The following is a 27857-nucleotide window of genomic DNA, read 5'->3' as shown; positions in this document are numbered from 1 at the left end:
AACAGTTATATTCATATTATTCCACAGAAAAGTTTTGTGTGGTGAAAAATTGTGGATGTAACACAATTTCCATGCAAGAAGAGCCTGCTGATGGAAATTAGATAGTTTAACCGGGAGTTTATTATACATATAATTACATTTTAAGATAAAAGGTAGGCCTCCAATTTTGTTAAATATATAATTAGGAATAAAAAAACCATAAAGAATTTGGATTTATCAGCCATCTTTTAAGACACCTTTTAAAACACATTAATAATGTTATGAAAATTTAGTACTTCTAGTCCCCCATCACTTCTACAATTGGAAATCCACGTCAACCTATCACAGCGCCATCTTGGCCCCCTCCGGTGACCGGTGTTGTGCTGCGAGTTTACAACTGAAACTGACGTAGGGAGGGGTGATGTAACATCAATGGCAGAAACAAATGTGTATAAAAAAAATCTTTGAGTGCATAGTTATGTGTTGAAGATATGTGAAGATAGATGAAGATATAACCATCACATAGTCTCTTGATTCATTGAACTCGTACTGTGTTTAATCCCTTGTTACATTATCAACAGACTAAAATTGGTATTAAAAACGGCTTTTAAAAAGACTTCAATGTTTACAGTGCGTGGAATGATGCGCTGTGATTGGTTGAGCAGATATATCGCGTTCTGCAGAGAAGAGAGATAGGCGTTTGTCGCGTTTTTGAAAGAAAACATTACAGAATAACACGACGGATATCGCATTTTGCGCAAAATTGATAAATGACTTTTCAATACCGACCAGATACAACACTGAATTTGGCGGAAACTCTTTTTTTTTTTTTTTTTTTTTTGAAAATGGCGTTTATCGCGTTTTGAACCAAACTCTTCAGATTTTGTGTTTAAGTCTTCCACTTTTTTCACAAAACCTTTGCTCAGAAACCCAGTCAGTTTGGGTTAAAATTCTTTGAAGTTCAATATATGTATATAACAGCTTGATTTTGCAATGTCCGTTAAAGTGTCCAAAAGTCCAAAGAGAATTATGCGATAATGGACACAGCAATGCATCATATATTAGATCATTATGTTTGTAGCCTGATCCATTAAAACACACAATATATTTCAATTCAGATCTATAAACACTGTTGTTTTACACACATATCCTGAATTACTAACAAAACACATTCACTGTAAATTGTAAATCTTTTGTATTTAACCAGAAAAAACACACATGAATGGATATAACTATATGTTACTGATCTTTGATATAAAGCAATATGCAGTATAACATTGATGTTTTCTGGCTCATCCTGGACTGAAGCACAGGCTCTACTCTCCAGCACAATGGTGACCCACAAAACACACGATAGAAAACCCTCTAAATCCCAACAGAACATGAAACACTAACAGATCTCTCAAGATCTCAGCATCTTCACTTATTACAATCCAGACTTTATTTCATACTAAAGTTCTTATTGAGAATTAACAGAGGTTTAGTTTAGTTTGTTGATGATTTATTGAATAAAATAATAAAGTTTGAAGTCACTGTTCTGGTGGTCAGTGCTTGCTTTAGTTGGGCTCTTGACCCTTGACACTTTAACATTAGTATGTCTCAGACTGCTTTAACTGTGTGTTTCTGATACATGTGTGTTTCTAGCTAAATTGTTTAATGTCAGTTGTAATTTTAAATGTTAAAACTTCTGCAGTACTGTAATACTATAAGCATTTTTTTTTTCTAAATCATTATGCAGAAAATGTTCTGGCAAGGTCATGCAGACTCACACAGACATCAAGAAGCAGCGTATGAATCTCAACAATGGTGACAAAAAAAAAATTCAGATCAACTCACAACGTCACAAAACAAGCTACTAAAGTCACAAAAAAGTTTTATTGATTGACCATTTTTTTACGCTTTTTAAAGTGAAGGTATTTGATCGTAATAATTCAGGAAGTACCTGTAAAATAACTGTTTTTCGGTTTATTTAAATTAGGATATTTTACTTTAATTCTACAGGGTTTTTTGGCTGCCATTCATTTGACTGTTTTACCATTTTCCTGTTTTGTCACTGTTTAATTACTGATTATTTTTGTAATTTTACATACATTTGTTTGTAATTTAAGAAAACAGAAAAAAATACTGTATAAAAAAATACAGTAAATTTTCAGTAAAAAATATGTGAATTATTGTAATTTTTCATTAATGTCATAACACATAAAATAACAGCCAAGTTGTTCATTTACATACATTGTTTGTAATTTTACAGAGTTTTGAGTATAATTTAAAATAAAAGAAAATAACCGTAAAAAAATCACAATTATTTTCCATAAAATTAGGGGGTTTTTTTACAGTGTAGGAGCCATACAATTTACTGATGACTTAATTTAAAAAACTGTTCTATAGACCTTATTTACCAGAGAAACAAGCGCGCCGCCATCTTTATAAAATTGTCTTTGAACTTCCGTTTTGCGGTAGCTCTGTACATTTCTATGGCATCGCTGTCAAAGAATAATTAGTTGGTTAAATGGATTTACTTGTTGTAGAGTTAATGAAAGTTATCATAAGCATTGTTATGTTTAAAGCAGATGTCTTAACAAATGTCAGTAGATCGGGAAGATTTTAAAACGAGCAGTTCATTCATAAATGTAATATCGCTGTGGAAATACAAGCCGGAAGTCAAAAGACAACGAGCGCAGCGCTGAAAAGGGGCGGGGCTACATAAGGTCTATTGCGCTTCTGACTTGGCTGTGAAATTGTGAAGATATGAAGGATTCTATGGTCATTCTATGGTTAGTATTTTCACCCCATAATGGTGGCCGTGTTACCGGAGCGCCATCTAGTGGTTGTTACCCAAAAAGTATCAAAGTGTCTCCTCTTGGGTTCTAAGCTCTTAGGCTACGTTTACACGTGGGCGGCTATTTTCATAAACGGACATTTCAACCTCTCCGGTTTCAAAAATAACATCGTGCACACATGTCAGTTTTCAGAAAAGTGTTCATTTACACGTACCCGTGTACATATGACGTCAAGAGTGTAACGAGCAGCTCAAGCCCACGTAAGCCAATCAGAATCCCGAAAAAGAATCCCGAATTCCTCTTGAAGTGATTCGAAGTTGTTGCAAAATTGCTGATCTCCGAGCACTCATTCGTCTCTGCTCCTCGACATAATGGAGCAGCTGTATTTGCAAATGCAAACACACGAGAAGAGTTTGCACCAACATAAATGCGACTGCTACTCTAAACGCTTCCATGATCACATGTAAACATAGGTCGCACTTTTGACATATGTGCGAGCTCTGGCGCATACTGTGACGTTGGCTGCCTAAACACCCGTTTGTCTCAGTTTACATGCAAACGTCCAAACGAAGATTTTCAAAATCTCCACTCTGGCCGGAGTTTTTAGAAAGACTCGTTTTCAGAGGCGAATTCTCCGTTTGCGTGTAAACGAAGGGCGCAAATGAAGGGAAATGTCTCCGTTTTTCAAAATAACCATGTACGTGTAAACTGGGCCTTAGGCTACCTATTCTATTGCATGTCATGCGAGAATCGGTAGGCGGGGCTAAACAGGCAGGAATGAAGTAAGCGTTGATCTTCTTCTGCAGAGGCGGTGCTTGCTGCCCTTTGACGTTATAGATCCCCACTTTGTAAATCCTGTCGTTTTCTGGGTCTGGTATCATTTAAAGCTTCTATTGGACTAACAAGGAAGTTTCCAACTCTGAAACTTACATGATATTCTTATAGTATGATGACTTCTTATATGTCAAAAGCTCAAGGAAAATTTGATTTCTCAGTTCATCACCCCTTTAATGTCTTACAAGAAAAAAATTCCTGGATTATTATGAAACCTATTCTTTAAAGGTGCCCTCGAATGAAAAATTTAATTTATCTTGGCATAGTCAAATAACAAGAGTTCAGTACATGGAAATGACATACAGTGAGTCTCAAACTCCATTGTTTCCTCCTTCTTATATAAATCTCATTTGTTTAAAAGACCTCCGAAGAACAGGCGAATCTCAACATAACACAGACTGTTACGTAACAGTCGGGGTGTACGCCCCCAATATTTGCATATGCCAGCCCATGTTCCCAACATTATGAAATGCATTAGACAAGGGCAGCCAGTATTAACGTCTGGATCTGTGCACAGCTGAATCATCAGACTAGGTAAGCAAGCAAGAACAATAGCGAAAAATGGCAGATGGAGCAATAATAACTGACATGATCCATGATATCATGATATTTTTAGTGATATTTGTAAATTGTCTTTCTAAATGTTTCGTTAGCATGTTGCTAATGTACTGTTAAATGTGGTTAAAGTTACCATCGTTTCTTACTGTATTGACGGAGACAAGAGTCATCGCTATTTTCATTTTTAAACGCTTTGTAACGTCTACCAGAGGGTTTGAAGTCTGCCCAGATGAAAATTAGAAAACAGGAGGCGAGAAGAAAAACCCGGGGCAAATGCACTGGTAGTCCCACGAGTCTTTATAGATGGTTCGCACAATATAGCACACTCTTCACATACATGCAAAAGAGCGAGGATAAACAGGAAAAAGAAAAGCACTCTGATAAACGCTACGAATCAAAGTGGAAAAGTAACATTATTAAACTGCAACATCAGTCAGCAGTAGAGCAGTCATCTCTCTCGTCACACGAGCATTCTCTATCAACTCTGTGCGTGCGCGCTCACATGAGAACAGCGTGCACACTACAACGTACGCCATAGAAGAAGTTATCTTAAAGGCACATCAACATTAATGTCATGAACAGTATTCAACATAATTTAGGTGGCCGTTACAGATCCCCCCCAGGAAGGTAAAGGCTGGCCTCAGCCGTGCACAACTGAGTACAACATCACTTTGAACAACCTCACACATGAAAAGTTGTCAAAATTACAGAACCATACAGGAGTACGTATTAAGTCTGCAGCAGCATACTTCAAACAAATGAAAACAGTTATAACCAACCATAGACAAAATATGGGACATCCCTTTTTTTTTTTACATTTTTTCTTTTTGTTCAACACCATAACAAAACGTGTCAACAGACTGATTATTTATGCTAACTCCTTTTTTTCACAGAAGGTGGTAACCCTTTTGCACTTCACAGTGTCAAACAAAACAAATGAACCCACACTTACATCATTAACACTATTTGAGATCAAGTTTGTCAGTGTGGTACACATTCGTCCACCTATTAGTCGACCAGTCTGAGGTGATTCTTGGTGCACGTCGAGGTCTCAAGTCATAGTGGTGTCTGTCAAGATCATTATCAACAGACAAGTCATCGTCTTGAGTTCCAGAGTCAACTTGTAGGTCAGGAAAACAACCAACACTGTCCACACTTCCTGACAGATTATGAACACTGGTTGTTACTGGGCGACTGTATTCATCCTCAATTTGCAGGTCTGTTAAGTTCATGGCGGTAGCACCACTACTTGTTTCCTCAGGCATGTCATTCAGCAAAGAACTGTCAGTCGTTGCTTCTACAGCAAAACCGTCTGCAGGCACAGTCTCGGTTTCAACATGTGAGTCCCAGGTACGAAAAGGCAGCAGGTTTACGACATGAAATACACCAGCGTCTGCTCCTGTTTTCACATCAACGAGTCTGTAGTTCACTTCTGACAGCTTTTGTGTAATACGATAAGGGCCTGTATATACAGGTGCAAGCTTAGCCGTGAAGTTTGCCAGAGCATCAGAACGAGGATGAGTTTTAACTCTGACCAGTTCATCCACAGAGTAAGATACAGACCGACGTCTCTGGTCGTAGTACTTCTTCCTTTTAGCATGGCTTTCACTCAAAACAGACCTAGCATGATCATGCGCTTCTCTGATTGATGACTCCAAGCTTTCTGGGTATGGAATACCAGGTTCATCCGTACCGTCGCAGTTCGGCTGAGTGATAATGTCAAGAGGAGTATTCAATTCTCGTCCGTACAGCAACATGGATGGGCTATGGCCAGTGCTTTCGTGTGGTGCAGTTCTCAAGGCAAAGCAAATTTGGGGCAGGTAACGATCCCAAGCAGTGTGTTTGTTACCAACGTACGCACGGATGGCAGTCTTCAGCGAACGATTCACCCTCTCCGTCGCATTCGTTTGGGGGTGATATGCAGTTGTAAGTCTGTGTTCCGACCCCAAGGTGGTGAGTACATGCTTGAAGAGTTCACTGACAAACGGGGACCCTCTGTCCGAGATCAGATAAGTAGGCGCACCATGACGTGCAAAGACTTCACTTAGCAACCTGCTGGCGGCAACTTGGGAAGTTGCTTCTCTCACTGCACTTACTTCCACCCATTTCGAAAAATAGTCCACAAAGACTAGGATGTATGCATTTCCGCTGGGTGTGCGCGGTAAAGGTCCTACAAAGTCCACCCCAGTATACTCCCATGGCTTTTGTGGGCGGATGGGAATCATAAACCCTGCAGGTTTCCTCTGGCTTGGTTTTGTGAACTGGCAGACAGTACAGGAGGCGACGTACCTCTTAGCATCAGACGACATCTTCGGCCAGTAAAATCGAAGTTTCAGTCTTGCTATTGTTTTCGTCATCCCCAAGTGTCCAGCCATCGGGTGATCATGGTAATATTCCATCAAACTCCTTTTAACAGCCGTAGGTGCATAGAGTTTAAGGCGCTTCATGGGGTGAAGATTACAAGACACTTTGTCATCCACAAAGTACAGGAGTCCATCCTGGATCACATACTGAGACAACTCCTCAGCGTTACTCTCGTCCTTTCCCTCTAACATCCGCAGAAGTTTCCCCGTAACTGGGTCATTGAGCTGCAGCTGCCTAAGGTGCTCCCGATCAGAAAACATTACAGGCGGTAAAGTACGCAGGTCAAGGCCCCCAATTATGGCATAATCAGGGAGGATTCCCAAGGGTGCACCACAGGAAGAAACAGGGTTGCGCGAAAGGGCATCAGGCACTTTATTACTTGTCCCTGGCTTATGGACAATGTCAAAGTCAAAGTCCTGCAATCTGAGAGACCACCTAGCCAGCCGGCCAGAGAGGTTTGGGCGAGACATCAGCCATCTCAAACTGCTGTGGTCTGAAAAGATTGTCACATGGAGACCTTCAATATATGGCCTGAAGTGTTCAAGGGCCCAAATGACAGCTAAGCACTCTTTTTCTGGAGTGGAATATGGTCTTTCAGACTTATGTAGGGAACGACTCGCGTAGGCCACCACAACATCTCTGCCATTGTTGTCACTTTGCATGAGTGCGGCGCCAAGTCCACTGTCACACGCATCCGTGTGGATAAAGAAAGGAAGAGAAAAGTCTGGGAATCTCAAAATCGGAGCAGAAGTCAGCTTGTCTTTGAGAAAATCCATGGCCGTCTGACACTCACTCGACCACACAAAAGGAACATCCATCCTGGTCAACGCAAAGAGTGGCTCAGCATGGCGGGCATAATCATGGATACATCGTCTATAATAGCTGGTCATTCCCAGAAACTGTCTGACTTGTTTTGTGTTAGTCGGGGTTCTGAAATCTGTCACAGCCTTTACTTTGTCCTCATTTGGCAGGATCCCTTTCGAGTTGACACTATAACCCAAAAACGTGAGTTCACTCCTGCAGAACTGGCACTTTGCGAGCTTAATGGACAATCCTGCAGACTCCAGTCTGGATAAAACATCTTTTAAGTCAAAGAGGTGCTGTTCAAAAGTAGGTGACGCCACCACTATATCGTCTAAGTAGACGGCACAAGACTTATAGATGAGACCAGCGAGGACTGTGTTCATAAGCCTCTGGAATGTGGCAGGCGCTGTGCACAATCCAAAAGGTAAAACACGAAACTGATATAACCCGCAGTGGGAAATGAAAGCAGTCTTCGGCTTTGAGTTCTCCGCCACCGCCACCTGCCAATAGCCTCTGGCCAAGTCAATGGTGGAAATGAAAGTCCCTCTAGCCAGGAAGTCGAGAGATTCATCAATCCTGGGGAGCGGGTAGGAGTCTTTGACTGTGAGCTTATTTAGTGCGCGATAATCAACGCAGAACCTTGGCTCTCCTGAATGTTTTGGGACGATTACGACTGGGGCAGCCCAAGGACCAGAAGCGGGTTCAATTATTCCTTCCTTCAACATCTCCTTGATTTGAGATTCAATGAGTTCCTTTTTAGCAGGAGAAGTGCGGTAAGGGGCAAGGTGAACTGGTTTTGCATCACCCGTGACAATCTCATGCTCCACTAGCGAGGTGCGTCCCAAATGTCCGTCAAACAAACCACTGAAAGTCTCAAGCAATTCAGTCAATTTATTTTTCTGTTTGTTATTTAGAGATGCTTCTTCAACCTTTTCAGACAGGGAAGAAGAACTGACCTCCAAGCACGACAAATCAGGGACAGGCAAAGTTAAGTCAGTGCCCTCCAACTCCTCAAGGGGCATCGGCTCATCACCAAGCACCACTGACCTGGACGGAACATGGATTGTGACTGAAGACCTCAACATAAAGTCCATTCCCAAGATAAGAGGAGAAGATAGATTATGGACAACAGCAAAGCGATGATAGAAACGCTGGCCCATAAAACCCAAAGACAACCAGATAACACCCAGTGGGCAACAGGGTGCTCCATCCGCAAGATGAAGAGGAGGTGCGGACCATGGCTTTATTTTTATGTCCCCCCCAGGAAGAGTCTGGATAACCACTGATTGCACTGCAGAAAGAGAAGCACCAGTGTCAAGAGTGGCATCAAAAGCTCGTCCATAAAGATTAACCTTTACTCTGAATGGAGTGTTCCAATAAGACGTGGAAGTAACATCCTCTACATGACACAGTGTAGGTTGATCACACATGGAAGCATCAGGTAAACGAGGCACATTTATCTTCTGGAGGGAGGATTGCCCCGTTTGAACGTCCTCCCTCCCCTGAAGTTTCCCTTCTGGGCAAAGTCTGAGGTGACATTTCCTTCCCCAATGGCCTGGTTAGAGCCATCCATCCATCCTGCGTCCGGCGGTCTATTGACAGTGTCACCAGTCACTCTTGGTGGCTCTGTTGGAGGCGAACGCGGCTTTATTCCTGGACTACAGTTTGGGCATGTACGAGTGGTGAATCCAGGCAAGGAGCATTTAAAACAGTGAACATCCCTCATGGGCATACTGCTAGCCCGTGTCTGAGGCGGACATCCAACACTTGGACCAAGGACTGCATGAAGCTCGTGAGCCCGCAAAAGGAGGTCCATGACTGATGGTATGGGTGTGCCATAAAGAGCGACTCTGTATTTCTCCAGCACATGCTTCCGTATCAAATCTATTTGCTCTTGTTGGGGCGGAGGGGTCTTTAGCTTACGAAACTCACCCAACATGTGAGCAACAAAAGTTGGCAGCGGCTCGTCAGGCATTTGCACGCGGTCCAAAATGCCCCTCAGGATGCATTCTTGATTATCTGAAGGCAGAAAGACGGTCCTAAAAAACTCACAGAACTGAGCCCAAGTGGTCACATATGTGCTAAGGATAGTAAACCATTTTCTTGGCTCTTTTGACAGGAAACGTGGGAGCTCAAGGAGAATTTGAGTATCTGTGAGATCCAAGGAGGTTCTGTATACATTAAGTGACTGAAGCCATTCTTCTGGATTCAGGGAACCATCTGCAGAGAACACGGGTGGCTCGAGCCGTGATTGGTGAAGCACAGAAGTAAGCGCTTTTGCTGTGGTATTCATATCCACAGTGAGTGGCTGAGCAAATATGGGTGCAGTACTATATGTTGCATTGACTGGTACTGACCTCGAGGCCTTTGACGGAGCCTGTGCCAAGCTGTAAGGCGTCGAGCTGGCCAACGGAGCTGGTTGTGGTACAGGACTCTGTTGATCTGTCAAGCGGTCCAGCATGTCTTTTTGTAGGTTAATTGAGTCACGAAGGCACTGCTCCATCATTAATCTGTGATTCCACCTGTTGTGGAAGAGAGTCTGCCACTGAGGGCCAGTCAGTCAGGTCAAACTGAAAGTCAGGGTGAGTAGCCATTATGTACAAAAACAGTCACAATTAATCAGTGTGCAAACAATAATTTGAAAAACAGTAAATTTCCACAAATAATGGAAGAAAAAGCAGAACTTAGAAAAATGTTTTTGCACACCCACAGGGAAGAAAGATCAACAATTCTTTTAAAAGTTTGCAGATAATTAACATGCACATTCAATTTCCCTGTTAACAGCACCCTGTGATACGTTTTCCAACAGTATAACACAGCAATGTGACCAACATCAAAAACATAAGAAAAACCGTGGAAGCACTGATGATTTGCACACTATAAAATTTTACCCAATCAAGTGTCTTGCAAACAGTGATCTCTTCTGTGCGTGCTGGCTTGAAACGAGCAGATGCACACCACAAAAACGAGGGAGAGAAAAAAGAAAAAAATAATAATAATGTCACAGGCGTGACTTCTTCACTTTTCACGGTTCACATTAATGTTCCTCATTGACACTCATCGCATAAAAGTCCGAGTGACGCAAAAAACAACAGATTTTCCCGTAATGTCCTGATGCAATATAATACAGTTCAGTCCAAAAAGTGAACAAAGGCAAAAATGGTCGAAAAATACGTCCAAAAGTTCGCGTATGCAATTGAAGCATTCAATATTCAGACGATCCAGGAAAATAGTATAAGCAATCAGTCAAAAAACACTTAAACAGTACCTGAAAATCAGTCACGCACAGACCCGCATGGTCCCCATAGCTAGCAAGATAGTCAGCCAGGCCCGATTGCAGCAGCGCGATGAAAAACTCCAGCAACAAAATCTCTTCCAAAAAGATAAACAAATACGAACAGCCGTGTCGAAAGCGAAAGATGACCTGTATGGATCCAGTTGTTCGGGCGCCAATTTGTAACGTCTACCAGAGGGTTTGAAGTCTGCCCAGATGAAAATTAGAAAACAGGAGGCGAGAAGAAAAACCCGGGGCAAATGCACTGGTAGTCCCACGTGTCTTTATAGATGGTTCGCACAATATAGCACACTCTTCACATACATGCAAAAGATCGAGGATAAACAGGAAAAAGAAAAGCACTCTGATAAACGCTATGAATCAAAGTGGAAAAGTAACATTATTAAACTGCAACATCAGTCAGCAGTAGAGCAGTCATCTCTCTCGTCACACGAGCATTCTCTATCAACTCTGTGCGTGCGCGCTCACATGAGAACAGCGTGCACACTACAACGTACGCCATAGAAGAAGTTATCTTAAAGGCACATCAACATTAATGTCATGAACAGTATTCAACATAATTTAGGTGGCCGTTACAGCTTGCAGTCTGTATAATGCATAAACACAACTTCATTCTTTATAAATCTCTCCAACAGTGTAGCATTAGCCGTTAGCCACGGATCACAGCCTCAAATTCATTCAGAATCAAATGTAAACAATATAACAGTATACTATACTCACATAATCTGATGCATGCATGCCGCATGCATGACGGACACTTTGTAAAGATACATTTGAGGGTTATATTAGCTGTGCCTAACTTTGTTAACTTTGTTTAGGCACTGTTTAAGGCAAGCGCGAGCTCCGTGGGCGGGGGAGCACGAGAATTAAAGGGCCAGCAGCCCTGAATCAGCTAATTTATGATGATGTTAAAAAAATGAATTAAAAAAATCTATGGGGTATTTTGAGCTGAAACTTCACAGACACATTCAGGGGACACCTTAGACTTACATTACATCTTTTAAAAAAAACTTCTAAGGCACCTTTAAAGGACAAATCTCTTGCAGTAAATCATTAGCTGACAACAGCACATGCATGAGCTAATGGAACTGCTGTATCACTGCATCAGCAACTATAAGGGGCCGTTCACACAGAACGCGTCTTTGCGTCTAAAAACGCGAGAAGCAGCGCTCAGGAGTGGTTTTAAAAAAAGCGCAGCATAGAACGCGAGAGTCTCGAGACGTGCCTTTGAGACGTGATGCAATAACGACAATAACGGAAATAATAGAAATAGGCAAACTGCAGAATTTACAGATACAAGTTTTGACATGGAAAAAAAGAAAATAAGATAATAATGAGCGCCTCCTCCACCATGTTGCCATTATATAAAACAGTTGTCATGCCAACTCGCAACGCTTGCCCCGCCTCCAAGTTCTTCTGATTGGTCCACTGTTTTGGAACTGACATTGATGAGCTGCGCTGCGTGTAAAAGTTGAAATTCTTTTAACTTGACACGGCGTCTTAAAAACGCGGCGCTCATGTGTGAGGCGCTGCAAAAGACGCGAGCGTAACGGTCAGGCACGTCCGTCAAGCGCGTGTTTACATAGAAAAACAATGGGAAAGTAGCGCATTGGAATAGAAAAACGCGTTGTGTGAACGGCCCCTTACTGTCTTTAAATAAAGCAACATGCAGCAGAAAATCAGTGCTTCTGGATCATCACTGACTGAAGCACAGGCTCTACTCTTCAGCACAATGGTAACCTCACAAAACTCAGATAACAGAAACAGAATATTAAACACTAACAGATCTCACCAGATGGCTGCATCTTCACTTATTACAAACCACTCTGACTTTATTTCTTTCATTCAAATCTTCTTAATGAGATGTTGATGTTTTATTAAAAATGATCAAGTTTGAAGTCACCGTTATGGAGGTAAGCGCTTGCTTTAGCTGGGCTTCTCATCCTTGACGTTTTAACTTTAGGTTTTTTTCATTTGTTGTAACTATGTGTTTCTAAAGCACATTTGTTACAAAAATCTTGTGAAGAAAAATATCTGATCAGATTATTTTGATTGTTTATACCATCATTAAATACTCAGTGATTTCTGAAGTTGTGTTCCTTTCATGTTAATGCCATCCTATAATACTACATGGAAACATGTTCTGCTTTAATATTTTGAAAGTTTACTCGTTTTGCAAAATTTATTTAGACAGAATCATGTAGACTCACACAGACATCAAGATTCTGCATATGAACCTCAACAATGGTTTTTTCTGGTAAACAGATCAACTCTGTGCATCACAAAACAAGCTACTAAAGTCACAAAAATATATTGTTTATTGTCACCATTGTTGAGGATCATACGCTGATTCATGATGTCTGTGTGAGTCTAAAATATGCTGCTCAAAGCTCTGTCTGTATAATGAATTTTAAAAACGGACATTTGACTGTCATAAAAAAAAAAAAACACAACGCTAACAGTTAACATACTCAGAGTTTAGACTCTGGAGAGAATCAGTGAATCAGGACACTCCATGATGATTGAATCACCATCATAAATAACCAGATTCATCTGTTCAGATTTTTTCTTGCAATTTTTGCTGTAACAAGGATGTTTTGTAAAAACAGAAAAAACACCTTTAGAGAAATTTTAGGAAACATTGCGCAAGGTTCTGAGAACGTCACCTTCTACGTGGGTACGTAGTAACAGAAGGGTTTGCTGAATTTTACATAAGAAGAACCAATCACATTGTATATAAATGATGCAATGAATCATGTCACCTTTGCCATGCGTAACAACTGTTGTATTCTTTTGCTGGTGGGATTTTCTCTGAAACTGGTCTGAGATCATCCCGGCCGTGATTAAAGCATAGTGAAGGCATTGTCTGGAGTCTTGTCTGATTACTGCTGTGCAGCAGGATAATGGAACGCTAAAGGTCTTAATCCCAAGATCTTAATGTTCATAGGGGGCAAGACTATGGAATCAAGTTAAAGCCACATATCGTTGCAAAAGAAGTATTGCAAAGGAAAATAAAGTATTGAGCAAAAAAAGTTGTTTTGCAAACAAAAATAAAGAATTGCAAAAGAAAAATAAAGTGCAAAAATCAGTGATCCTATTTTATCTCTGCAACATATTTTCCATGGTCACACCTACTAATTCATTTGCAGCGCTCCTTTTATTTTGCGTTTCATTCAAGCTTGTGCTCGCGATACCGTTTTCCCTCTGTGCTTCACTTTTCTGTGCGTTTCTCTTTATGGCACTGTTTTGATGTGGGGCGTGTTCAGCGGGCCTGGCCACGCCTCCCTCAAGTGACGTCATCTACTCAAGATGCAGATCAGCACAGATGAAGGCACCATGGCTGAGAGATAGTCGAGCAACAAGATCATTGCATCTCAATTCTCACAAAGATGTGTTTTGTGTCCTTGTGTCCTTCCAAGTTTGTTCTTTAAAGCCAGTCTAGCAGTCTAGTCTTTGAATTCTTAGAATTGAGAAACATCTAATATATCTGTATTTTATGTCTTCATTTCACTGTTAGGTTGGAGAGAAGAAGTTTCAAGTGAAATCCTCCACATCAGGGCACACCTATACAGTGGACATGGATTTGGAGCTCTGCACATGTCCTGTTGGCTATAGTGGAGAACCGTGCAAAATTACAACATCACCTCCATCAACTTTCTTCCCAAAAGAGCTGAAATGAGGGCTGAGCTGCTAAAAAAAATAACAAAAGGTGATTATTTCCTTGTAGCATAGGTGTCACACATGGACTGACACTATCTTCTTTGATATTTGAACAAATATGTCCATCTTCACAGCCTCAGTTTCTCTTGACTTAATTGTGCTGGCATGCAGCAAGCATGACAGAGAGATTTAGTGATATGAAATGAATTGTATCGACTTTACAGCATTTGCAGATTTTGCTTAACTAAAAGGGTTTCCTAATGAAGAAATGGCCACACTTTTAAAGGTCTAACCCTTCTTTGACTGTTGGCAGATAAGTCTATGAAGATAAGCGTTTCCATAAAGCGCCGAGCGACTTACTTCAGATGATTATACAGGATAATCATAGCACCCTGACAGAACTGGTCAAATTGCTGAAGTTGATGCTAACAATTCCCATAACAACTGTGTCTGCTGAAAGGTCTTTCTCTGGCCTAAAGACAGCGAAAACATATCTTCACAGTAACTCTGGACAAGATAGACTATCACACTTTTAACAATTGAAAACAATTTCCCTGGAGTCAGCCTTAATTGATGAATTGAAGAAGACAGCTGTATTCTACAACAGAGTCATAGACAAATTTGATGCTAAAAGACAGGAGGAAGGATTTTTTTCTTCAAGTAAGTTAATAGGTGAGTAAAATTTTAAATACATTGTCTTGTTGGATACATATGTCATTTTCGTACATAAACATGACCAAAAGAAGACCTTTATTAAGCAGTTAAGCAAAAAAAAAAGAAAAAGAAAAAAAAAAGCATCAACTGGGGATCGCTAGTGTGCCTCCTCTTTTTTAATACCCACGAGCCGCCACTGAAATAATATACTCATCAGATAAACCACTAAAGTGGGTGTAATTTAATTCCAATTAATTCATTAATTGCCATTTTGACCTGTTTCACTAATTTTAATAGAAATCTCAGAAATTACTATAGAAATTTAAAAAGCTTACCTGTTTGGAGCAGAGCTGGGCGGAACCAATCCAATCCGGAATGACAGCTCACTAGCGATACAGTTCCAGCAGTCTCATTGGTTAGAATTAATCACGTGATGACGTGAAAAATAATATATATAATATAAATTATTTTTCTGGAATGGCAAAAAATATATATTAGTAATACACTGCAATTAATTTGTTCAGATTAACGTTTTAAAAATAAAGCCGCATACATTTTTTTCTGTCATAATGCGCTGTCTATGAATGTTGTGTCTGTGTGAATAATGGCTCCTGTGCACAGAAAAACATGCGCCAGTTCAAGTCAGCTGTCAATTTACTTTTGCACGAGCCGCTATGCGCTTGCACACTTGGCACAGCCCTTGCGATGGTTGTCATTAATTTATATGAATTTATGATTAGCCTTTTGCTTGACTACGTTATCAAACAGCTAATGTGTTGCTAATGTTACACACACCGTTCCTGTTGTTCATCTCAGACAGAGTCAAACAGCTGCCTTCTAACAATCAGTATCTTTACAAACACTTGGAACTCAACGTCAGTGGAGAAAGGCATATAGTTCATCATAACCAGTGTTGGGCACGTTACTAGTTACTTCTCACAAATAGTAACGGAGTTAGTAACTGAGTTACATCATTATAAAAGTAACTAAATACCAGGGAAAGTAACTATTGCGTTACTTTAAAAAAAATTCAAATGTCAAATAACTTGAATGCCCCCAATATTAAATATAAGTCTAAGAATAATTCTTGACCTGACTCGTGACTCATGATCCGCTCTTGCTTATGAAATTTCTCTGTACTGTCATTAAAGAAAATGTAGTTTCATATATATGTTTAAATAGTCCTAAGTTATGTTTTAAATTCATTTACTTGATTATGAAAAGTGAACACCATGAGTAAGATGCATCATAAGATGCGCAATATATCGGGAGTCATGGAGTGGGTCAGACATGATTTTGACCACTTCATTAAGTTTTGTTTTATAGAAAGCCTCTCTTTAAAGTAAATTTCGTTTTGTAAAAAATGTATCTTAATTTTATTAAATGTTTCATCAACCAATTGCCTGGATTTAATAAATAAGAAGCAAATATAGCAGGCAATATAATCATGGATACGCGGGCGCGATCACTGGCGCGTGAACTGGAGCACGACTTATAGGCTAAATGAACCGAAACTCAGCGTATAGGCTGCTTGCCTCGCAGACTTGAGAAAGCTTGAAATATCTACTTTAAAACGAAATAATTAAAAACAAAAAGAGTCTACTCTGATTATGTAATCTGAATGAAATGTGCATTCTCTCTCTAGGCGCGTCCAGTATATGCGGAGATGATGAGAGTCAGCAATGTCAACTTCATCTTTGCAGCCGACACTGATTCAGAAAACATTACTTTATTAATGTAACGGGGTATGCAGCCCGTCTTGTAGGGGGAATTCGTTAGAGCTGCCCTGGAAGACTGAATAACGAAAGGATCTTAGTCCCCGTTAACAGTGCTTTTAGTCTTATTATATACTAGTGTACATATGTTGTGTCCTACTTTATTGAGATGCACTCTACAGACCAGCAAGGGTAGGCTTCAGAGAGAGTAATGTCACAAGATGGCTTCCTGAAGTAAATGTATGTGAGACACAGTCTAAAATACTCCTCCCTTCCCTGATCTAATAAAGTGGGTAAGACGCCCCTACTCCCTGACAGCTTTCAACCAAAAGAAAAATGAATAAATAATACACTGATAGTAAGTACAAAAATTAAACAGGGTTTATTTTCTGTATATATTTTCCTTCCTTGTAATGAAGTGTTACTTAATCTTATTACTTGTTACTTAAAATCACCAAATAAAAACAAAAAAAACAAATACAGTCTTTGAGTTTTCTTTTTAACTCACTACGCCACAATCACCTTCAATTTAAAAGTTATTGACTTTTAACCTATACAATACTCAAACCCAATTGTTATTCAAAATAGAAAACACCTGTAATTTTTCTATACCCCACTTAGGATGAGTTTTCACTGTGCAAATGATCACTGTTAGACAGTCACACTTGAGAAAAAACACAAGAACAATAGCAAACACAATGAAATTTCACATTAGAAACACTTACGTGAAACGTCTCTTTTTAGGTGTTCGCATTCACAGTTCACATTTGGTTCTGTAGTTCAAATGAACTCTCACATTTCACTGTTCATCAAAATATAAAAAAAAACTTAGGAAAAAGAACAGTCCATAGAAAAATGTTTTGAGATGAGTGGTCTCGACGTAGCGTGCGTTGAAATAGACTCCTAACTGAATCACTCAGCCACAATGAAACATCCCAAAAAATGAAAAAAAAAATATCAAGATGAGTCGAACCCCAAATGAATCAAACTGAGATGAATCAATCTGCAATGTCGTTGGATGGCAGGGTTACAAAAAAAAAAAAAAAAAAAAAAAATTGTCTGAAACTTGAAACTTCACAAAAACGACGTCCCAAACGAATGGCAATGTACAGCCGTTCTGTACAGCAGTTATCATGCGCGATGACAAGTGCAAAACAAACAACTGACTGAGACCAGTTCGGTTGAATCGAATGAAACCAGTTCGTAAGGCTGCAGGCTGCTTCTCAATTAAATATAAAGAGTGCAAAACACCGCAAAAACGTGACAAATCTTTTCAATCGTCGTCAATCAAGAGAAAACTGTACTTTAGAAGAAGCACTTACAGTTCTCGTAGCCTTCACAAACTATTAACGTTGCTGCGTCACAGTTCAATGCAATGCAATCCACTGAGCAAAACGACACAAAAACTCCAATGACGAAATGCGGGATACAGTTCACAAAAGCACTTGATGCTGTCGTTCTTTAGTCTACTAAAGCCTCGATTAACACCATCGAACGAGCTTCTCGATCACGACACGACACTCACTTCTTTGTGACACTCTCAAACGCAGCGCGCCTCTCCTCTCTCTCTCTCGCAGTCCGCCCCGAACACCGAAAATCAGTCCACCCGTCAAAATAAAAGTCCCCCCCTCCAAAAATAATTTAAAATAATATCTACCCGTTACATTTCCCCCCTGCTAAACCCTGCCACTCCATCGACATTTCCAGCAGATTCATCTCTGAAACACAAACAACATATTAGGAAGACATCACATTACAAATGTACAACTCAATCTCCAAATACCTTAAAGGTTACAGAACTTTATGGACTCTTATTTTAGAATGTAGTCATCCCTGTATTTCACAGGTAAGGTACCCTTGTTTTGCCTCTGAGAACGTCTGAACTCAGGAACACTTTCTCTTTCAACTTCTGAAACATCAGCATCATCTGAATCATCTTGTACCCTCAACTCTGATTCTAATGTTGCAGCCTGACCCTCATTGCTGTCATGCTGTCCTACTTCCCCTGACTCCCCTTGATCCACCCTTGTGTGTGCACGGTAAGTGGAATGTTGTGCAGTTTCTGGAAAACAGATAATGTCTGACATGTCTGTGTCTGACTCTGGCTTGTCTCTCAATCCGCGCTGGTGTGCACACGGTGTCGTAGGTGTCGGGAATGAACAGTGCCGAAGCTGATCCCTGTGTACTACCTTCACTGAACCCCCCTTTTCTGGTTTAATAGTAAACACGGGTATGTCTGAGTGATTTTGCTTTACTACTATGTACAGTGTGTCTTCCCATTTATCCTGAATTTTGTTTCTACCCCTGTGTTTGTGGTTACGCAGTAGCACCCGATCTCCAGGCCTCACAAGAGCTCCAAATGACTTGCGGTCATATATCCTCTTTCTTCTTTTGGATGCCTCTTGAGACACTGCGTTTGCAACCTCCACAGCAGTTTTCAATCTTGCATGATGACTTTTCACCCAATCGTCCAGGTTATCAACCTCATCCTCTTCTAAATCCTTTTCCCCAAGCACATCCATTGGTAAACGGGCATCCCTTCCAAACATCAGATAGAATGGGGAATAACCAGTGGATGAATGGACATGACTGTTGTAAGCCATCACCAGCTCCGGAAGGTGAGTCTTCCAATCCTTCTTTTTCTCTGGTGGCAAGGTTCTTAGCAAATCATGCATGGTACGGTTGAATCTTTCACATTGACCGTTCCCCTGTGGATGGTATGGGCTGGTACGGCTCTTTCCTATACCATAGATTTTGCAAAGCTCCTTGATCACGTTGGCCTCAAAACACCTGCCTTGATCTGAATGCAATCGAGCCGGACAACCGTAATACACAAACCAGTGCTTAATCAGAGCTTTTGCTGTGGTGTTTGCTGTCTGATTCTTGGTAGGAACAGCAACCGTGAGTCTGGTGAACATATCGGTAAGAACAAGTACGTTTTCGTACCCTCCAGAAGACTGCTCAAGCTGTGTATAATCCATGGCGAGGACCTCTAATGGGGCCGAGACATTACTACATGTCATAGGAGCTCGGAGTCTGGGGAAAACATCCTTGGCCAATATACATCTTTTGCACTGTCTTATCCAACATGGAACATCCACAGACATAGAAGGCCAGTAGTAATTACGTCTCATTCGAGTCTATGTACTTCTCTCCCCGAAATGACCTCCGTGTTCATGTTGGCCCTCATACACCTCACGCTGTAAAGGTTCAGGAACGACCACCTGCCAGACCTCCTCTCCATCCCTAGGGTCGAGGATGCATCTGAATAGCACTCCCTGCCGCAGCTTAAGACGGTCAAACTCCTTGGCAAGCTTCTTCAGTTTCGGGTCCATACAACTTTGACCCACTCTGCTTGGTTTCTTGCCCTCGGCCACTGCTTTATAAATGGGACAGATCACAGGGTCATTTCGTTGGTGCTTTCCAATCTCGCTCCAGCTATAACCACTTATTTCTCCTCGTACAGATGCTTGCACCGCAGCTTTACCTTCAGGTTCCTCCTGGACAATCTTTTTGGCTGGCCACAAACATGCCCTCACTTCGTCAGCTCCTAGCCGGATGAAATCCTTGCCATCATCATCCTTCTCCGATTCCTCCCTGGCAGGGATTCTCGATAATGCATCTGCATTCGTGTTGAGTCGGCCAGGTTTGTAGCATACTTCAAAGTTGTACTCCGCCAGTTGTGCTACCCAGCGTTGCTCAACTGCGCCAAGGTTAGCCGAATCAAGGTAACGTAGCGGGTTATGGTCGGTAATCACGGTGAATTTTGAACACATAAGGTATTCTCTGAATTTTTCCGTAACTGCCCACTTCAACGCAAGCAGTTCCAGCTTAAACGCACTATAGTTTTTGTCATTCTTCTCTGATCTTCTCAGACCCCTGCTTGCATATGCCACAACACGCTCAGTCCCTCCTTGCTTCTGACTGAGTACAGCCCCCAGTCCGTGATGGCTTCCATCCGTGGCAAGGGTGAAGGACAAACTGAAGTCGGGGTATGCGAGGATGGGGGGAGACATCAAGCACCCCTTCAACTCGTCAAATGCAATCTGGCATTCTTGGCTCCAGGTGAAATTTGTAGAGGTTCTGCTTTTCTTTTCTCCACCTACCAAAGCATGTAGTGGTTTGGCAATCTGTGCGAACCTTGGAACGAATTTTCTATAGTAGCTCATAAACCCAAGTACTTGCCTGACCTCTCTTACACTTTTCGGAACTGGCCACGTGTCCAGGACTTGAATTTTTTCGTTATCCACTTTTATGCCTTCTGCGGAGATCTTGTGCCCCAAAAACTTTACTTCTGGCCTTAAGAGAAAGCATTTGCTCGGCTTTAGCTTTAGCCCATGCTGTTTCAGACGGTTGAAGACAATTTCTAACCTCTCACAGTGGCTCTCAAAGTCTTTGGAGAAGATGATGACATCATCCAGATAAACCAGAAGAACGTCAAAGGTCAAGTCACCAAGAACCACTCCCATAAGGCGCTGAAAGGTGGCCGGGGCGTTGCACAACCCGAATGGCATCCTGGTCCACTCAAACAGGCCAAATGGGGTGGTGACAGCCGTCTTCTCTCGATCCTTCTCACTCACCGCTACCTGAAAGTACCCAGCAGTCAGGTCTAGTGTAGAGAACAGCTTACTATTACCCAAAGCGTCCAAGGACTCATCCACCCGTGGAAGCGGATATGCATCCTTACACGTCACTTGGTTCAACTTTCGGTAATCACAGCAGAAACGCACACTGCCATCTTTCTTCATGACGATAACTGCGGGTGATGCCCAGGGACTGCTGCTCTCTTTGAGAACTCCCTGGGACACCAGATCTTGGACATGCCTTTTGACCTCTTGGAATATCTGTGGTGGTACTCTACGATGTCGCTGCTTTATTGGTGGTGCTTCACCTGTAGGAATATTGTGCACCACAGCCGTGGTGTAGCCATAATCTTGGTCATCCTTGGAGAAAACTTCTCTGTGCTTAGATAACAACCCAATGAGCCTCTCACATTGTTCTGGTGTGAGTCCTTCATAGTTCACTTCAACAGGAACTGGTAGTTGTACAAGTGAGTTTTTATCAGCTTGAACCTTGTCTTCCACCAACTCCTTGACATGAAGTGCGCCATCATCTTCCTCAAATTCAAGCATATCCTTTGTGATGACCTCTTTGGGCCTATACACAGAAGCCACCCTGGCTCGGGGAGCAAGTCTAACAGCCTTTCCACTCAAGTTCACCATACGCACAGGGACCTTTCCACCCTCTGTTTTGGCAAGAACGTGAGCCACTAGAAGTCCTTTTGGCAAACTTGTTCCAGCTACTGGCTCTACTAGCACATGACTACTTACCCTCGGTGACACTCCACAACGACCTTCCAGCACCTTCTCACAGCGGGGAGGAATAGTGACAGCCTGTCTTCCGGCAATCTTGACATAACCGATCCTTCCGTCGGGCCTCAGATGTCCTGCTTCTTTCTCAACTCTAGCAAGCACTCTCCGAACCTGAGCTTCATCTCGTCGATTATACTTATCAATCCTCTCCATTCCCTCCGCTGAGATGAACAAGGACTGAACTTCATTGAGTATATTCATCCCAATGATCCCAGACATTCCTTTCATTTCCTTCACATCAGGGCTTGTGTCAGTCAGAACGAATATACACTTCCCAAGAAGTACTTTTCCCAGACATTCTACATCAGCCTGTAAGCATCCCAAGACAGGAATGTCCAGTCCATTGGCGGCGGTCAGCTTAACCCAGCACGCAGAGGATAACTTCAGGTTTTGCTCCTCGAAGTGCTGCCTGAAGTGTGACTCAGATATGGTGGACACCTCTGACCCTGTATCTAAGAGGCACTTGGTCTTGACACCAGCTATCTTCACCTCAATTGACAGGCAATCCCCAAAAGCACCTCCCTTATGTTTTTCAGCTGTTTCATCAGCCAGCCATTCCGCTGTGTGACATCTAATCAATGAGGGCCCTGGGCTTTTCTGCACCGTACCTCCGGAGTCATTCTCTCTAACTTCAACCAACTCCTCCACTGGATGCTTTGATGGAGCTGGACCCCTCCTCAACTTGCCACCTTGCGGACAAAAGCGACTGGTGTGTCCAGGTTCACCACATGAATAACAAATATAACGGCCTTCGCTGTCTTTTAATGGTTGCTTCTTTGGACGGCTCTGCTGTGGCCTATTTCTCTCTTTCCCTTGAACAGCTTGATACAGTTCCTCTTGACGAGCCGCTATCTTCTGGATTGCCTCATGCAGTTTCTCCAGTGACAGAGCAGAGGAAGCATCCTGTGCTGCAGCAGCATTCACTACCCCTCTGGCACGGGTAGTGGACCTTACATTACTAAGAGTCTGTGTTTCCTCCTCTTCTGACCAGGTAATTGCTTCTTGCATCAACTGAACAAAACTCAAATCTGGTTCAGCTTTAACTCTACGCTTCATCTCTCTTCGCAAAAAGTCATCTTGTAAGCCTAGCACCAACTGCTCCTTCAAAACATTTTCAGCATCTGCCACTCTGTTTGGCGCTGCACACGATTAAGTCTTTCCCGAAGGTCATACGCATAGGAGCGTATTGTTTCCCCTACCTTCTGAGCACGATCATAGAAATCTTTAAGCCTCGTACCAATGGGCACTTTATCTCCGTAGGTGTCGAGGAGAACAGTGAAGATGTTGTCAACAGTCTCTTCCTTTCCATCCATCATAAACTTCACTGTGGCCTTGGCCTCGTCTTTTAGATTCTGTTTCACCAGCTCAATTCGATCCTCAGTGGGAACTCTCATGACCTGAAATGCAGACTTCATCGATACCACCCATTCTTCAATACTCAGCTCTCCTGGCTTTGACATGCAACCACTGAATTCAGGCAGCTTCCTGTCTCGGGGAATATAACTGGCAGCTGGGGTCGGTTGTGCAGAAGTCTGGCTCTCAATTACCACCTTTGCTAGGGAAAGGGCTTCTCTCTGCTCTGCCCTGGCTTGATCGAGTGCCCCTGCCTGCTCTGCAAACCGCCTTTGCATCTCCGCCATCTCTCGTCTCTCGTCTCTCGTTCCTCGAGCTCAGACATCTTACTTGAACAACCACTTGCGAGCCTGGAGACGTGTGACTAATTAAATGTGCCTAATTCTATCCTGTTCGTGACGCCACTTTTGTAACGGGGTATGCAGCCCGTCTTGTAGGGGGAATTCGTTAGAGCTGCCCTGGAAGACTGAATAACGAAAGGATCTTAGTCCCCGTTAACAGTGCTTTTAGTCTTATTATATACTAGTGTACATATGTTGTGTCCTACTTTATTGAGATGCACTCTACAGACCAGCAAGGGTAGGCTTCAGAGAGAGAAATGTCACAAGATGGCTTCCTGAAGTAAATGTATGTGAGACACAGTCTAAAATACTCCTCCCTTCCCTGATCTAATAAAGTGGGTAAGACGCCCCTACTCCCTGACAGCTTTCAACCAAAAGAAAAATGAATAAATAATACACTGATAGTAAGTACAAAAATTAAACAGGGTTTATTTTCTGTATATATTTTCCTTCCTTGTAATGAAGTGTTACTTAATCTTATTACTTGTTACTTAAAATCACCAAATAAAAACAAAAAAACAAATACAGTCTTTGAGTTTTCTTTTTAACTCACTACGCCACAATCACCTTCAATTTAAAAGTTATTGACTTTTAACCTATACAATACTCAAACCCAATGGTTATTCAAAATAGAAAACACCTGTAATTTTTCTATACCCCACTTAGGATGAGTTTTCACTGTGCAAATGATCACTGTTAGACAGTCACACTTGAGAAAAAACACAAGAACAATAGCAAACACAATGAAATTTCACATTAGAAACACTTACGTGAAACGTCTCTTTAGGTGTTCACATTCACAGTTCACATTTGGTTCTGTAGTTCAAATGAACTCTCACATTTCACTGTTCATCAAAATATAAAAAAAACTTAGGAAAAAGAACAGTCCATAGAAAAATGTTTTGAGATAAGTGGTCTCGACGTAGCGTGCGTTGAAATAGACTCCTAATTGAATCACTCAGCCACAATGAAACATCCCAAAAATGAAAAAAAATATCAAGATGAGTCGAACCCCAAATGAATCAAACTGAGATGAATCAATCTGCAATGTCGTTGGATGGCAGGGTTACAAAAAAAAAAAAAAAAAAATAGTCTGAAACTTGAAACTTCACAAAAACTACGTCCCAAACGAATGGCAATGTACAGCCGTTCTATACAGCAGTTATCATGCGCGATGACAAGTGCAAAACAAACAAATGACTGAGACCAGTTCGGTTGAATCGAATGAAACCAGTTCGTAAGGCTGCAGGATGCTTCTCAATTAAATATAAAGAGTGCAAAACACCGCAAAAACGTGACAAATCTCTTCAATTGTCGTCAATCAAGAGAAAACTGTACTTTAGAAGAAGCACTTACAGTTCTCGTAGCCTTCACGAACTATTAAAGGCAGGGTAGGTAAAAAATGTATATAAAACTTTTTTTCAAAATTTGTTTAAACTTTATTTATATATCAATACATAATTAAAATGTAAGTACTCTGAAAAAGAAAGTATAAAAATCGAGTGTCTGTAGACCTCTCACGACTGTTTTAAAGACAGCTCATTATTTCCATTCACTCCACCCCCTCCCTTCTGGGCTCCTTCCAAAGCCACGCCCCCAAAACGCATGAACGCGACCACTGAGCTGGAAGACGCATTATTTACCTGAGACGAGCGGAGAGGAATTACATCAATTTATAAAATGTCTTGATTACAGATAAACAGAGTAACATACACTCAAATATCAACTCACAACTGCATTGCAGACACAAAATAATAACACACACATACAACAAAGTGTGTACGACACACACAGATACAAGATAAAGACATCAGTAAACATACAGGGTATCTGCAGATATGAACAAGTTAAATTTAAGACTTTTTAAGACCTTTTTAATACCACCTCACTTGAAATTTAAGACCAAACCTGCGATGGAAACACACACATACATTATATATATTATAATTTATTATTATTATTTAAAACACTTCTGCTACAGCAAGCATGCAGCGCGTCAGACTATTATTTATATAATTACATCACAGCCGTTGCAAATTATATATTAAATTCTCACAAGTTACAACCATTCATAAAAAAGTTACCGAACACGTTTCAGCGCTGATTCTACTCGCATTTGGCGCGTTCACCCATTTGAACTCTTTTAGGGACCCTTCACATGTCGCCTTTAAAAACGCATGGAAAATGCGTCGGCGCCGCTTTCTCCTTTCCAAAGAGCTAGGGCGCTGCGGTGGCGTCTGCCGTTACTAAGCAACCATGAGCTGCGCTCTCCATGACGAGTTTGTTTCAGCAAAGGATATATGGATTTCCAGAACCGAAAATCACTTGCAGTAGCTTTGCCACAGCAGATTTATTTAAAATGTGTATCCGTGCACAGTTCTGATCAGATATTATTTCCTACATCTTTGCTGAGCTCCTGCAGATGGCGCCGCGCGGCGCTGGACCATTCCGTCGGTGACGTATTAGAAAACATAAAACATTTTTGCGGTAATGCAACGAAAAATATTTAAGACCTGTTGAATCTGAATTTAAGACATTTTAAGACTTTTTAAGGCCTTTTATTAGGAAAAATCCATTTAAGACTTTTTAAGGATACCCTGAACATAGGTAGAGAATATAAAAACAAAACAAAGGCGAAAAAAACGTGCAGGTAAACTTACAGGTGAACATGGTAAAAGAGTTAGACAGAGGGTAAATATAGTTCTAAGAAAAGTTCCTAGATGCGGAGTAACGTTAGGCCTACTATCTGTTAAACATGTATTTAGTTATCTAAAGCAAAATTATGCACAATTCAACACTATAGCTATCATCTTGAGCTAGGCCTATAGATTATTTATCGTCTCTACTATGGCTCGCTAAGTAATGTTATGTTAGCTATATTACGCAGCTACGTGTGCTAATGACACATGCTTCATGAAAAAATAAACAAAAAAATATGTATGATCAAAATACAAAAAGAAAGATTTACCTGTCCAGCAGAAATAAAGCCATCAAGGAGTCACTTTTCAGCCCCTTGAGTTCCCTCAGTTCTCGCCATCGCTGGAAAGCCACACCGATATTAACTCGCGTTTTATTTCTTTGTTTATCCAAAGACTTTTTGTTCATTGCCTTTTCTTGTACTGTTACTGTCTTCCTTTTTTGCCTGGTTTGCCTTCACTAACTGCATAGGCCGGGACTGTGGATTTTGCTTGCTGTTTCTCTGCCATTGTTTTGGTATTCCTAGGATCCGTGCCTTTGATTTGAATTCCTCAAATCAAACGTGCGCGCGCAAGTGGGCAGGTCATGTGTGGCAAAAGGGTGGTTGCCATGGTTGCGAGAGAGTGACAGTCGCCTAAGCCAATCCTATGTTTCGTCCCGAATGGAAACAATGAGCTGTGTTTAATACAGATTAAACGGTCTAGAGTCACTCGATTTTTATACTCTTTTTATCAGAGTACTTACATTTTAATTATGCATTGATATATATAGAAAGTTTAAACAAATTTGGAAGAAAGTTGTTAATAAATTTCTTACCTACCCTGCCTTTAACGTTGCTGCGTCACAGTTCAATGCAATGCAATCCACTGAGCAAAACGACACAAAAACTCCAATGACGAAATGCGGGATACAGTTCACAAAAACACTTGATGCTGTCGTTCTTTAGTCTACTAAAGCCTCGATTAACACCATCGAACGAGCTTCTCGATCACGACACGACACTCACTTTCATTTCTTTGTGACACTCTCAAACGCAGCGCGCCTCTCCTCTCTCTCTCTCGCAGTCCGCCCCGAACACCGAAAATCAGTCCACCCGTCAAAATAAAAGCCCCCCCCCAAAAAATAATTTAAAATAATATCTACCCGTTACATTAATAAACAATTAAAATGTCTCCTTGCTGTTTTTTGTCATATTCATAATCATTACTTTTGCCGGTTCTTTATGGCAAGCGTTATGCGTGCGCTTGAGTGCATAGCCTATTTTATTCTTTCCAGTATTTAAGAAATTAAATTAATATAAATGTGATTAGTCAACTAATGGCTTAAATGAACAACTACTAGTCGACTAGAAAAACTTATTTCACATATTTTCGATCCAGCATGCCACATGTTTATCGCGTAGATAGAACGTTCGAACCAGAAAAACACAGCTTACATTTGACTAAAAGGTT

The 27857-nt window shown here is 41.2% G+C and overlaps 1 protein-coding gene across 1 annotated transcript; it reads right to left on the bottom strand.

Moving 5' to 3' along the window:
• Positions 1-19712: 19712 nt before the first annotated feature.
• On the bottom strand, positions 19713-23071 carry LOC125261856. The gene has a single exon (XM_048180408.1). It carries the CDS (start codon positions 23069-23071, stop codon positions 19784-19786), a length of 3288 nt encoding a protein of 1095 aa, XP_048036365.1. The 3' UTR covers positions 19713-19783.
• Between the last annotated feature and the right edge of the window lie 4786 nt (positions 23072-27857).

This window comes from Megalobrama amblycephala, unplaced genomic scaffold (genome assembly GCF_018812025.1).
Source record: "Megalobrama amblycephala isolate DHTTF-2021 unplaced genomic scaffold, ASM1881202v1 scaffold513, whole genome shotgun sequence".
Lineage (NCBI taxonomy): Eukaryota > Metazoa > Chordata > Actinopteri > Cypriniformes > Xenocyprididae > Megalobrama > Megalobrama amblycephala.
This window is presented reverse-complemented; position numbering and strand designations above follow the sequence as displayed.

Coding starts and splice junctions, on each gene's coding strand:
- LOC125261856 (XM_048180408.1), bottom strand. CDS start 23,071: ATGAAGCGTAGAGTTAAAGCTGAACCAGATTTGAGTTTTGTTCAGTTG.